Source organism: Alternaria incomplexa (genome assembly GCF_024043165.1).
Source record: "Alternaria incomplexa strain BMP 0042 chromosome Unknown scaffold_11, whole genome shotgun sequence".
In the NCBI taxonomy this organism is placed as follows: Eukaryota; Fungi; Ascomycota; class Dothideomycetes; order Pleosporales; family Pleosporaceae; genus Alternaria; species Alternaria incomplexa.
Window position 1 is genome coordinate 18925 of NW_026249860.1, and position 12724 is coordinate 31648.

Sequence of the window (12724 nt, forward strand, 5' to 3'; positions counted from 1 at the left end):
TGTTGACCGGCATCCGCTCGGTTTCGCATCCTTTCACACGATAGCCATAATCCTGGCTGGACAGTACCTGAGGGATTCTCCGGAAGGCACCGCCGATCTGCATGCAGCACAATGTTGCCTGTTAGCCTGTGGTTACCGCTTTCGGATTATCAGCTTATCGTTTTGTTCTCTCAATACGCCGAGCACCAATCATGGAGACGAGTCGAGCAACTTCGAGGCACTGCAGAATCCTGTTTTGCGGACTCGCTATTCTTTTCGACCATCACTGACTCGTCACGACATCGAACGATAATGAGCAGTGTAGCTTTGGGCTCCAAACCTTCACCGTTGGATACGCGCGCTTGTAGGCATGAAAAGTTCCGGTGGTTAAGCTGGATATCAGGTTAACCTGAAATCAGTCATGGGAGCGAATGATGATCGCCTCTGCACAGTGCACAAGAGTTTATCCCTCTGTTTTGCTATTCGCTTGATTCAGCGTTGTATATCGTTTTGATGCCATTCCTCAAGCTGTTCTCCTGGCTGAGGACGGCTGTGTTGCCCTACGTGAAAACGGGGGTACGTCTGACTCTGCTATGCCAGACAATCGATCTATGCACCTTTCCCCAGCGAAGTCTCGCAGCAATTTTACTTTGCTTTCCCTTTTTCGCTTGTTCCTCAGTCTCCCATCAGCCCAAGCTACGGTCTGCGTCTGCTATCACCTGTTCGGTTATCAAGTGCAGCTGCTGTCTGATTGTATGACAGCTCTCAGGAATCTGTCGCAACATTCACCATTTCTTTTGTATACATCATTTCTTCTACTGTGACGCTGACAATTTCATTAGAATTCCAACCCTACAACTGGAGTACCCCCTACACAACGCATACTATTCCGGACGTGAACCCAGGCATTCATTAGTACTCAGAATAGCCACAGGCTCAGCTCGTCAAGCTCGTCACACTGGTCGATAAGAAGCACCACCTTCCTTCCATTCTCAACGATGCTGTGGAAACTGCTATCTCACGCATCGCACTTGTTGCATAAGTACCACCTTACGTTGTACCTTCCACGACACGCGATGTCCGTTCCGAAATCCCGTTAAGGTACTTTGACAGCGCCGAACACCAAGACCCAGGGCCACGGTAAAAGTACGAAGCTTGTCTACATACGGTCATACAATTAACCCTTGCGGTCATGAGTGGCGGAAGAATTGAGACGGATATAGTGAGTTGATGATACACGGCAGTTTAGGGTTGGACGTGGGGTAACGCAATGACGAGGTGCAACTTGCTGATTAAATTGCGCAGTTAAGCGGTGCATGGGCTACACCTATTCCATCACTGCAATCAGGTCGACGGATGCGAACACGCGACTAGGCATCATGGAACAGCTCAGCGAAATGAACACCACACACACAAACAGGGTTGGGGCAAAATACCCTATCGAAAGATGGACAACGTTCCTCTATACGCAGCCACGCAGGTTCACTCGCTAAACGTTCAGCTACCCTGCCCTCAGCATCCACGAGCTGCATCTGCACACTTCAGCAGCCATCTTACATGAGCAGCACGGCAATCCCGGTTGGCGAGGGCTATAGCTCAGCCAGCGAGCACATACCCCTCGTGCTCTCTGGTGCCACCCTTCGGAAGCCCGTCAGAAGCTGAACACGAACCCGGGGCCTCGCACCTGGGTCCAACGCCCGGAAGCGCCGCCTACTGTAGCATGCTTCTAGGGAGTTTCTAAAGGGTTGCACGGCGCGCACGCGAACGTCTGACTGCGTTATCGGCTGGCCGCTGCGCAGGTCTCGTCACCTCCTTCAAACGATTCAAGGACCCTCAAGCACGCGAAACCCCTCCTAGCACTGGTTCTCACAACCCCATTGTTTCTCTGTCTCTCTTCCCACCAGGGTGTCATACTCCTACAGATGAATGGATCTGTACCTCCCGGTCACATTTCGCACCATACTCCCCAATCTGTCAGTCGCGCGGGCCGCAGCCGTCCGGAACCAATCTCCAGCGTCATCCACCCGTGGCTTGCAGCTTGTCTTGTCTGACACAAGGACAAGGGCCCTGGCCTCCCCCATGCACCCAACCAAACAACGGCGGGGTTCGGACGCAAGCAGGGCACTCAAACCTCACGCATCTAGGCATGCAAGCGAGCAGAGGCCAAAATTGCCCGCCTTAAGCCACGAGGCAGCAAAAGCCGTTGTGCCACGCTAAACTTGATTTATTTATAGCGTTGCGCTGGCCTAACGTGCATTTCTTCCACCCAGGTATCCTATCTCACGCCTCGGGAGTCGGAGACGGCAGGTAGATGTGCGTGTATATCCGCCGGCAATCTTGACGCAGAAGCGCGATATCACACTGCGGCGCGGTTTCCCTTGGGTTTGTACAGTTGCCTGCGCGTGTCGCGGTGTTCGCGATAGTGGATAGTGGAGCCCTGTATTAGGCCCGATGCCACCCGTCATCTACGACTCTGTTGTGCATCGCCCGTTTGCAGTAGAAGGCGCGAAATTCTTTGCGTCGCAGATGTGGAGACAATTCCGGCTGATGAAGTAATGTACACGGTATGTCACTCTGAACATGGCCTTTTGTGTAAGTGCTCGCCGGGGCTTTGTACAGCACTGATAACTATGTACCGTGTGGCTTCGTACCAGGGGAAACTGTCCGACGTTCTTTCCGGCTTGTCGAACAGTCCGAAAGCAGTATCTCATTCATTGCACCGAGCTTGTGTTGCTCATACGATACTAATCACTGATATGACAGGGCCTTCCGCTGGTCAAGTCAATAGGTAAACTCACCGCAACCAACCCCACATCGTCATCGTTGAGTAGGCTACGACCAGCCCGTGCACATGGCTACCCACATCACGATTCTGCAGCTGCATCTCATGTCCTGCAGCCGGTAAGCATCCACGGACCTCCTCCTAGGTGTACAATCAATTCCATGACAACCCGACACTTGTTTCTCTTAGTCAACGTATCGGCCGAAGGCCGTGTTTACGCACGAAATCAGAACGAGGACCCTGCGTCCCATCCCCCTGCTAATATCGCATCGGTCAGATCCCTCGATATGATAGCTGTAGATGTCTGGGGTAAGTTTGAGGGTGAGTGAGGCGAATGGACAGAGCAAGGGCAAGTCAGCAAGGGGGTGGGCAAAGTGTAAGACCGAGGTACGATATCATTGGGAGAGTAGACGAGAATCATGCCATTGGGTATCATGTTCATCTCAGCGGGTGGTCCCAACAACTTGGTAAGCTAGTTCAACGGGCGCGTAACTGTGACTGGTAGGTTGGTTCGGACAGTTTGCCCTTGCCTTTACATGCAGATTAGGTGCCTTGGGCTGTTGCGTTGCTGCCGTATTTTGATGCGTTTTTCTTTCTCCCTCTCGATGATGCAGGACCCTAAACCTTTTCGCGTGTCGTGCGTCTGCTTCTAGAACAACCGTCTTAAGCGAAAATGGCCTGTTTTCCAGCCTTAGCTTCATGCTTTGGGCCTCTACGTCGTCATTTTGAGACAAGGCAAAGTTAACAATGGGCGCCTGCAAGCGACAGCGCGTCACAATCCACATTTTCCACGCCCCCAATTCTTGTCGCGAAGCAGAAAATCCTTCAGCCTCCTGCTGCATGTCCGCTTGTTCCGAGTCAGTTGGGCAAGAAGACATGGTCGGTTTGCATCCGCCCGTCCAGCGAACCAAGTTGCGTCCCAACTACCTCATGATCTCCCGCGCCCTGCGCCACACGAATCCTTCCAACAGGGCCAAAACGGTAAAACTAAACATTTTTATCCTGTTTTGTATCCGGATCGTCTTACTTCCGGAATCCTTTGACGAATCCATTGCATCCTCGATTGCTGTTTTGGGTAAGGGCGCGCTGCCGATATGGTGTTGCACGCAGCGAACGGTTGGTAATGATGTTTTGTGGAGAGCTGGAATGCTGCTTGTCGGTGGCACCGCACGTATGAGACGTTTGAACCGTTGACGAGACGCGTAGGAGGTGCTGCAACTGGATTGTTTGGGGTGCAGACTGCGACATTATGGTTGGTGGTAATGAAATGCCGAGCTGGGTTCTTCAGCTTGTACGGTCCACACCTTTTCTCTCTACCTCACGACTCAGCATTACAACCACTCGTCCGGTACTTGCAGGCGACAAACGGCTTAGATGACATGCACTACCTAAACTACTCTTGGCAATACCGCGGTTCCGTGCAACGATGTCCTGAACGGTACCGCGCGGACTGGGCCGCTCCTTCGTGGCAACTTGTTAGGTTGATCACCTTATCCGTCTGGAGATAACCGGGAAACTTCACCTCGGCACCCAAGCGGGCTGACGGCCATAGTAATCACTCGATTCGAGCATCGCCATGCCAAGCCACACACTTCGCCGAGGTGGTTTCGCTTCGGGTGGTGATTGAGGCTGCACTATGATGGGTGTGGACATGCATAAGCGATGGCGATCTCCTGCTTTGAGCGTGTCGCAGTGTTGACGGCGACGGGAATAGAGCAGTGCACAGCGAGGCTGAGGCTGGTTGTCAAATTGATGTGGTTTGGGTATTGCGAATGACCAACGCACATCAAGTATGCGTCACCGTTATTCGTGGGTTCAGGCTACAATGTGGGCTGCCGTTGTTTGTGAAGACTCGGTATTACGACTGCCTCTATTCCTATGCCAAACAGAATAGGTTGAGATTCCGATTTTGAAGGCTGGCTCGTATTTCTCCCTCATGCAAAGGTATTAAATCTCTCACTTTATGGTGATCACTTGAGTACAGCAGTCGCGAAACACAGTGATATAACCGTGACAGTACGAGAGGTTATGTAAAGCATGATGTGTCTGTTTATATTAGGTGATGCTCTGAATGTTGTCCACTACACTTCTACTCCAAATTGTATGCTGGTGCGGCGATTTGCCGCATTGTTGCTATCTTGCTTTCGACCATAAGCTAGTAAAACTACAAGTTACTCATTCATATTTCAGCCAAATAGAACACTCTTGATCCTACCTTGATTATCCTCTTACTTTCTAGTAGCTCAGCTTTTACGTATCGTCCTCGCAATCCGTCTCGATCTTGTTTAACGCATGTTCTCATGCCGAGAAGTTTCCACGAAGTGGAAATAGGATAGCCTGTGTACTCAGATATTGAGGTTTTCGCGGGCTGCATTAGACGCAATAATAGTAGTAGTAGTATCGAGAAGGTTCTTGGCAGTTCACGCTATGCGAACACGTCCTTTTCTTAACGGCTTCTGTGACGCAGTGAGTTGATACTCTACCTCGGTCGACTATGACACTCCAATTTTCAACTTTTAGCAAACTGACTAGATCATTCTGTACCATTGCTTGCGAAACACATAGATACCGCTTATCATTATAACATCTCTGATATCCCCACAGATTTGCATGCAGTCTTGGCTGCTTCTCGGTCTACATCTACAATACGATCTCGATCATCATTACCTTACCGCACGTATGAGCTGTTCATCTCCTCTAATTCTCAATATCTCCAGATGAAGTTCACCAGAAAGCGAAGAGTTGCATGATCTCAATATTTGAGGTTGTCTCCAGTACATCTTCCATCGTAGGTAGTAATAACCAACACTTACACCTGCTGGAAAACCTTGGGTAGGGGCTCATATACTTCTGTAACGATAAGATGTTATTCCGCGATTATTTCGATTTCATCTTATTCACTAGTAGCGATAGCAACGATTTTAGAACTTCATCCTCAAATGGTAGCTTTCAGTCATTTGAGGCACAAGCTATCAAAGTAAAAAATGGATTCGAACTATGTACAGGCGACGTTCGCAAATTGATGTGTACAGTATGAGAAAGGTAAGAAGGTAACTACGTAGCACTCTTGTGATCCATATCCATCCATCCCGGGGTCATTTGTAAAGATGACTTCATGATCCGATAGGATCGTCTATGCGCAGTAAAGGTCGGAGGTAGCGCTGTCGAACTTGCAGTTGGAGGGAGACTGAATGGCAAGCTACTTGGTATTAGCATACTGATATGTGAGGAAATATATCATGGCTGTGACTTACGTTGATGTAGCCACCGTCACCGCGGCTGTAGAAGGAGTTGTCGGGGCCGGACATGAGGAAGCAGTCGTAGTCGGTGTTGAGGACACCAGACTTGAAGCGGACAGAAGAGAGCTCGCGCATCTGGTTGGGCTTGGTGACCTCGTAGCCCTTGTTGTAGCAGACGGCAGCCTCGCCGGGGCCGGCGCGCTTGATCATCTCGGCGACAGTGGCCTGGGTGAAAGCCTCACGAGCCTGGAAGAGTTAGTCGAGAAACTGGGTATGGTTTAGAAGGGGTTGTGGCTTACAGCGTTCCAGTCAATGGCATCCTTAGCGATGTTGAGGGCAGCAGTGCCAGAAACACCGACAATACCAGAGACAACACCTCCGATGATGGCGATGGAGACGGGGTCGACAACGCGCTTGTCGAGCTCAGGAACAGCGGGGGCAGTCCAGTTGGTCTTGTGAGGGTGAGGGTGAGGCCAGGTAGGGACGGCAGCGGCAGTGCCAGCGAGGAGAGCGGTAGCGAGTTGGAACTTCATTTTGAAAGAGGGTTGGTTGGTGATTCAGCGAGTGAAATCGGGTGGATTGTAAGAGGCTGTTGTAGTGATGATTGAAGACTTGATGATCGTGATGAGGATATTGAGGAGTACTTCTCAACCTCTTATATATCCAAAGTCTTGCGCTGATCACCACCCAAGGGGCATATACAGATATCTTATTCGGGCCATTCTCGTTGCTATCTTGCTAAAGCCTCATGTTTCTGAGACCGCCCGGTGAATTGTTTTCATGTACTCCTTGGCTCCAAGCGTGAGGATACATGCGATGGAGTGTGGCCAAGGAGAGGGATCGTCCGTGTGCCTTGCAGATATGGCGTGAAAACGAGCCATTCGGTGCGATTCCTGAACACGACATCATCAGAGCCTCAATACTCGTCTCCGCTTGTTCGGCGGCACTCATGAGGCCTGCCCGGTTCTAAGCGTGAAGACGCACGCATGAGGCTGATTAGTGAGGTACCCAGGTAGCTTGGCTAAGGAGGTTGCCGTTGCGCAGGCAGACATACTCAACCTTGGAAGGATCGTATGTGATGCGAGTCCCTGTAGGGAACCAGTTTCAGAATGCGTTCCTTGCCTATATTGTTTCCCGGGTACTCATCAACACGTTCTCATCGTTCAGGCGCACCGTGGTGTCTGTTCACTGGAGATAGATTACTTCGCAGCCGTTTCCCGTGCCGCAGTGACCGCTTGGGACCGCTTAGATTCCCGATCGCGATCCGTGGGAGCTGGGACGTCGTACCCCAGAGGACAGGTTACGCGGGTAACTTACTCAAGCAAGCCGTGGATTGCGCACTGTTCTTGGCATAAGCTTACGGAGGATGCCGAATGCCCGTGACTAACTATTCCTGGTTGGGATCAGCTCCGAAAATTGAGCCGCATTCCATCTTCGAAGATCATTATACTGAAGCATCATGCTACTGCAGAGGTATGCCAGCCTTCGTACCGGCTTCAAGCCGACTAAGCGCTCGAAATCGTTTGGATGTTTGTTAGCATAGTTGTTATCGTTCTTAGCACGATCCGTATGATTATCACAATCACAAGAAACACGCCGTTTATCCTGAAACGACCATGATCTTCTCTTGGCCTATTTCCTAGCCATGTTAGCGCGTTTATTTGGTGATGCTATCGCGAATTCACGTGTTGAAGAAGTCAGCCTGACCAGATATCTCCGCATGTTTTTTCTTCAGATAAATTAAGCTACGTAGAACCAAGCCGGCAAATCGTATTAAGTTTCACCGGCGACCTGGTCGCTGTCAACTTGATACAAGACGATGACGTAGTACCCGAGACCCTGTGCTATAATCGAGCAACCAATGCCAACCATTGGTCCGACAGCTCACACGTGGATGCCTCTGAGAGACCGACAGTAACCATCCACACGTTACCTCCCAGACCACTCTCTCCGCATCTTCTCGAACCCCTTTACAAGCCCCTGTCCTCCTGTACCCACAGGAATCTCACCTACCTCAAGTCTCCTCGAGAATTCCATTCGCTGCGCAGCTTCAAGATTAGTGTCAAGGATATCTGTACCTTCTGCGGCATCTTGCCACTGTTTCACCGTAACGCTACGAGGATTCTTCCGGCTCTGCTCAAGAAGAACTTTGACTTGATCAAGCTGCCTGATGAACTGCTTCAGAGTTTTGATGGCAACGTCGTTCATGGCGACCTCGGCTTGGTACTTTGCATCTTGCTGGCGCTTCTTGAAGAGTTCAACATGGAAGCGATCATCGAATTGGGGCCTGGGCAATGTATGCATTCGTTCTTTTCGAGACATCGTTGATTGTGAAGCGTGACAGCTTGTTTCTCGCGATGGCGGTGCACCAGAGCCTGATGTTCGCCTTACCTTCTCGGCTTCTGCTTTTGGTTTCCCGATGTGGGCAGCGAGCGCGACGTAGTCTACATGCGGCACGCCCTCAACCCATTTCGCGGGTGGAAGACCCTCCCCGTAGGGAAGACGCGCTGCGAGGTCAAGATATTGCACGCTCCTGGGCAAGTTGACTCGCGGCCAATGTTTCTCGCAGTACTCCACGCGTGCCTCGTTGTTGGAATACGGGTCTTCTTTCGGCCACCCCACTCGTGGCCAAAGCTTCTCTTGCAGGTCCCTTACCGCCGTAAGGTTTAAGTTCGGAACGGCTTGTGGCCGATGCGCTTGCCGGTACCGCTTCGCCTTGTAGTTTGCCAGCGCTATCATGTTCAAGTAGGGAACTTCCTTCGGCCACTTCTCTTTGTGATGAGGCTTTTGATAAATGGCGCGCAACTTGCCAGGAGATTTCTCAAATAGCTGATCCCAGTCTTCCGGTGTGACAGAGTCTCGGTCCGCAGTGTGTTGGCGTCTAAGAACGCGAGACTGCTTCCAGAGTTGACTGACAGCGACTTTCCACGCACGGACTCTGCGCCGCATTATCAGTACCTTGAGGTCATGTGCGCGTTGGGCCTTCCGCTTTGCGACCGAAACTTTAATGCGATGTAGGCGGTTCCTATGTTGCTGTAGCCGGCTGGGCCATCTTGAGACAATGCTATTTAGCCTATGTTGTAGGAGGAGATGCTTGAAGCTGACGCGATTCCAGCGCGTGTAGTGTTCGGATCCACAGCCCATGCTTGAGTACTCGATTGTATTGATGGTAGCGGGACTTGGCTAACTACCTAGGTAGTGTTGCCGACAGTTGAAAGGGGCTTGGAAGAGCGTGACGAGTGGGTGATGTAGAGCGCGAGGGTGATATTGCGGTGGAGGGAAGCACAAGTATATACTAGAGGAATCTGGTTAGCCAGGCGGCAAGAGACGCAAGTGAAAAACTTGCCATAGATGAACGACTGTCGCTCTTCCAATACCAGAGTGTTCTGCATCGCCCATCGCGAATTCAGTGAAGGTGGTGGCAGTACATGTAAGCGACATGCTTCTGATGAAGAGAAGGTAAGAAGATGCTTTCTAGGTATGTCCACTGAGCGCGAAAACCTCCCTACCATTACCAGAGCAGTTGTTGAATGACGTCATGTATCAGGCAAAATAGTCACTCTGTAGAAAGTGGGAGATGAAACGATGCTGATGATAGAAAGCAATCCGTGTACTACCACGGCTCTTGTTTACTAGCCCTTTCCATTCTCCTCCGAAAGAAAGAGCTACTATGTATACTTAACTTACTGCCACGAGCTGCTCAGACTAGCGCTCGCTTGGCATTTGGGTACGGTGTAGCTTCTGTTCGGGTCACTCTCCCAAGTGACTGTTCCGCCACTGCTGATCTTCACGAACTTGTACTGAATTGATGAACCAGCCGCGAATGGGATTGTAATGGTCCAGACGGGGTTGCTAGAGGTGTAGCTGTTTGCCGAAAGAGTGAGACCATTAGCTGGCGTCCAGTTGCCGAGCTGCGCGGTGTTACCGGTGATTTTGATTGTGTCACCAGGAACGGTGGTGATGCGGTGTGTGAAAGAGACCGAGACAGCTGTCGGGCATGCGGTCGATGTAGCAGTGGCAGTCTTTGTGGTAAGGGTGGTACCAGTGGTGGGCGTAGCGGAGCCAGCAGTAAGGACGATGGGCTCACCATTGCTGACGGTTACACAGATCCTACCGCTGCCGTCGGCGGTCACCGCGGCTCCGTTTCCGTAGACGTTTGTCCATTTTCCGTTGGCCTTTTGGGTGTTGAAGCAATGCTGCTGGTTGGAAGTGCTTCCGGCATTCGTAGTAAGAACGATAAGGTTACCGCCTGCACGGCTCCAGGCGTAGGCGTTGTCCGCTACATACAAGTGAACATGGTCATCAGCGGCAAGACCTCCTGCAGACTTCCTCGCGGCAGTCAACTTCTTGATGGCCTGGTAGAGGTTCGCGTTGGTGTTGAAGCCGCTTCGCCATAGGTCCTCTCGGTTGGCTGGGTCGTCACCGCCAGCGTATCCTTGTTCGGTACCGTAGTAGAGGATGGGAATACCTCGTGCAAGGATGACGTAAGCCAGGGCGTTCTTGAGCAGGGTCTGATCGTTCTTCACGTTGAGCCAGCGCTTGTTGTCGTGGTTGTCCAAGAAGGTACCGAGAGCAGATGGGTCGGGGAAGGTGTTGCTGACGGTATTCATCATGTCTACGAGCGCCTGGGATGAGCCCTTCTGTTGGTAGAAGTTGTTCATGGGGTAGTAGACCGCGTAGTTCAGAAGACCAGGCATGAGCTTGGCGTACTCGGCAAGGTAAGTTGGGCTGCCATCGAACACTTCGCCGATGCTGTAAACTCCCGTCGCAGAAGAGAATCCGGGCCAGAAGTCTTTCTCGACGTGCTTGACGGTATCGATGCGAACGCCATCGAAGCTGTACTCCTTGACGAGCCAAGAAACCCAAGTGTTCATGACGCTGCGGATCTCGGACGATTGAGTGTTGAGGTCAGGGAGACCAGCAATCTGGCACTGCTCGACGCTACCTTGGTTGCTGTAGTTGATGTCGCAGGCGGAATGGTATGAAGAAGCTTGGTTCAGTGGCGAAGGGCGGTTGTTCGTGATCGCACCTGGTCCCATGTGGTTGGCAACGACATCGACCATGACATAGACGCCCTGTACCGGATTAGTGGGTGTATAAATTTAATGTTGCCTGACTTAGTCGTACCTTTGCATGAGCGGTGCTAACTAGGCTCTTCAGATCGGCAGCAGTACCGTAGTTTGAGTTGATGGCATACAGGTCCTCAGCCCAGTAGCCATGGTATCCAGCAGCCTTGTCTACGATTGTTATTAATACACATAAAGTCCAATGTTGACGAGCGAACCGTACTTGAAACGACCGGAGTGATCCAGATGGCATCGAATCCTAGGCCCTTGATGTAGTCGATCTTGGACTCAAGTCCCTTGAAAGTTCCGCCACAGTAGTTGCCAAGGTTGCTGCATGATGCGCCTCCAGTGTCGCTGCTGCTGCGAGCAACACGGTCAGTGAGAACGAAGTAGATGCTGCGAGACTTCCAGGCGCTCGTGTCGGCCGCTGAAACGAGGGAAGTGAAGCCCAAGAGAGCAGTGGTGATGAGGTTGGAGAACAACATCTTGATCAGCTCGATGCTTTTCTGAGCGGATGCTTGAAGTTGCGAGGCTGTGATGCTTTCGTTTTCGATGAGGTCGGCCGCTGGATTTATAGACGTGCCACGCGTGGGTATCACAAGGCCACCCAATGTCCCTCAGGCTACCCCACAAAGTTGCCTTAATCCCGAGTAAGGCTTACACTGCCTCGTGGTAGACTTCTGCGCCTCTCTGCGGTAGTCGAAGATACTAAGAAGCCGAAGTATGGTTAGAAGCCGCACAGAGAACGATGGTGATGCTCCGGACCGTCATGAATCCACTGAAAGAAGTGTACCTGGGCGATCATAGTACTCGTGGCGATCTCTCGGACCGAGTTAGAGGCGTCCAGTGTGCCTCGTGGACGTTTGAAACACATCGGTGGGGTACAGAAAACGGTCAAGGGCCCCGATCAGGAAGCTGCGGAATACTAGACCTCCGACTTTGCCATGGACGCAGTAGTATTGGCCGCTGCACTTGTTTGGCGTATTGGCTCTAGGGCAGACTAGAGGGTGGGAAGGCTCAGGGGAAATGAAGGAAGTCGCAGGGTCGAAATGAGGGTGGCGGCGTAAGCGAGCTGATGTGCCTCGGGATTGCGGCTTAGCGTCACCATCACGATCCGTCGTCCCCGCATTCCGGTACTTTAGTACCGCCCAAGTCAATTAAGGTGCGGGCCGGACAGCGTTCTGAGGTCTTCTGACCGTTCTGCATATGCGTCAGCGCGTCCTCTGTTTGCTGACGCGCATTGTTACCGACATCGACCCAATGAATGCGAGGCCGCATTCACGACCACGACTAAGACGGCAAGTCTCCGAAGAGCGCTAGACGCTTCCATTAGGGCAAGTACAGATGGCGGACGCCCTCCGACTTCTAGTCGACGAGCTAGAAGAGAATCCTCGGGTTTGGGGATTTCCACGAATCCACGTGTTGAAAGGAGATTTTTCAGAGTCTGGAGCCGAACACGACCACAGCCGACATGACGCGAAGACTTTTCCGGGGTGCAGCACTTGGACGACAGCGCGAATATCGAGATCGTATCAAGAGCCTTGCAAAATGCACTCACCGAAACTTTACATGCCGAGGCGCTGCTTGGAGTAAGAGCCGACAACGATCCAATGGAAGCAAATGAGGCATTACAAGCATGTGGAGGTTCGCGACAATGG

At 51.7% G+C, this 12724-nt stretch overlaps 3 protein-coding genes across 3 annotated transcripts; all 3 read right to left on the bottom strand.

Annotated features, from left to right (window-relative positions):
* Positions 1-5970: 5970 nt before the first annotated feature.
* J4E90_007419 (uncharacterized protein) lies at positions 5971-6533 on the bottom strand (the record flags this gene model as incomplete). The annotated part of the gene is made up of 2 exons (XM_051436958.1): positions 5971-6246; positions 6300-6533. 2 exons carry the CDS (start codon positions 6531-6533, stop codon positions 5971-5973), a joined length of 510 nt encoding a protein of 169 aa, XP_051288704.1.
* Positions 6534-7929: 1396 nt separating this feature from the next.
* On the bottom strand, positions 7930-9144 carry J4E90_007420 (uncharacterized protein; the record flags this gene model as incomplete). The annotated part of the gene is made up of 2 exons (XM_051436959.1): positions 7930-9002; positions 9138-9144. 2 exons carry the CDS (start codon positions 9142-9144, stop codon positions 7930-7932), a joined length of 1080 nt encoding a protein of 359 aa, XP_051288705.1.
* Positions 9145-9683: 539 nt separating this feature from the next.
* Positions 9684-11551, bottom strand: J4E90_007421 (uncharacterized protein; the record flags this gene model as incomplete). The annotated part of the gene is made up of 3 exons (XM_051436960.1): positions 9684-11075; positions 11128-11237; positions 11290-11551. The coding sequence occupies 3 exons, from the start codon at positions 11549-11551 to the stop codon at positions 9684-9686; spliced, it is 1764 nt and encodes a 587-aa protein (XP_051288706.1).
* Between the last annotated feature and the right edge of the window lie 1173 nt (positions 11552-12724).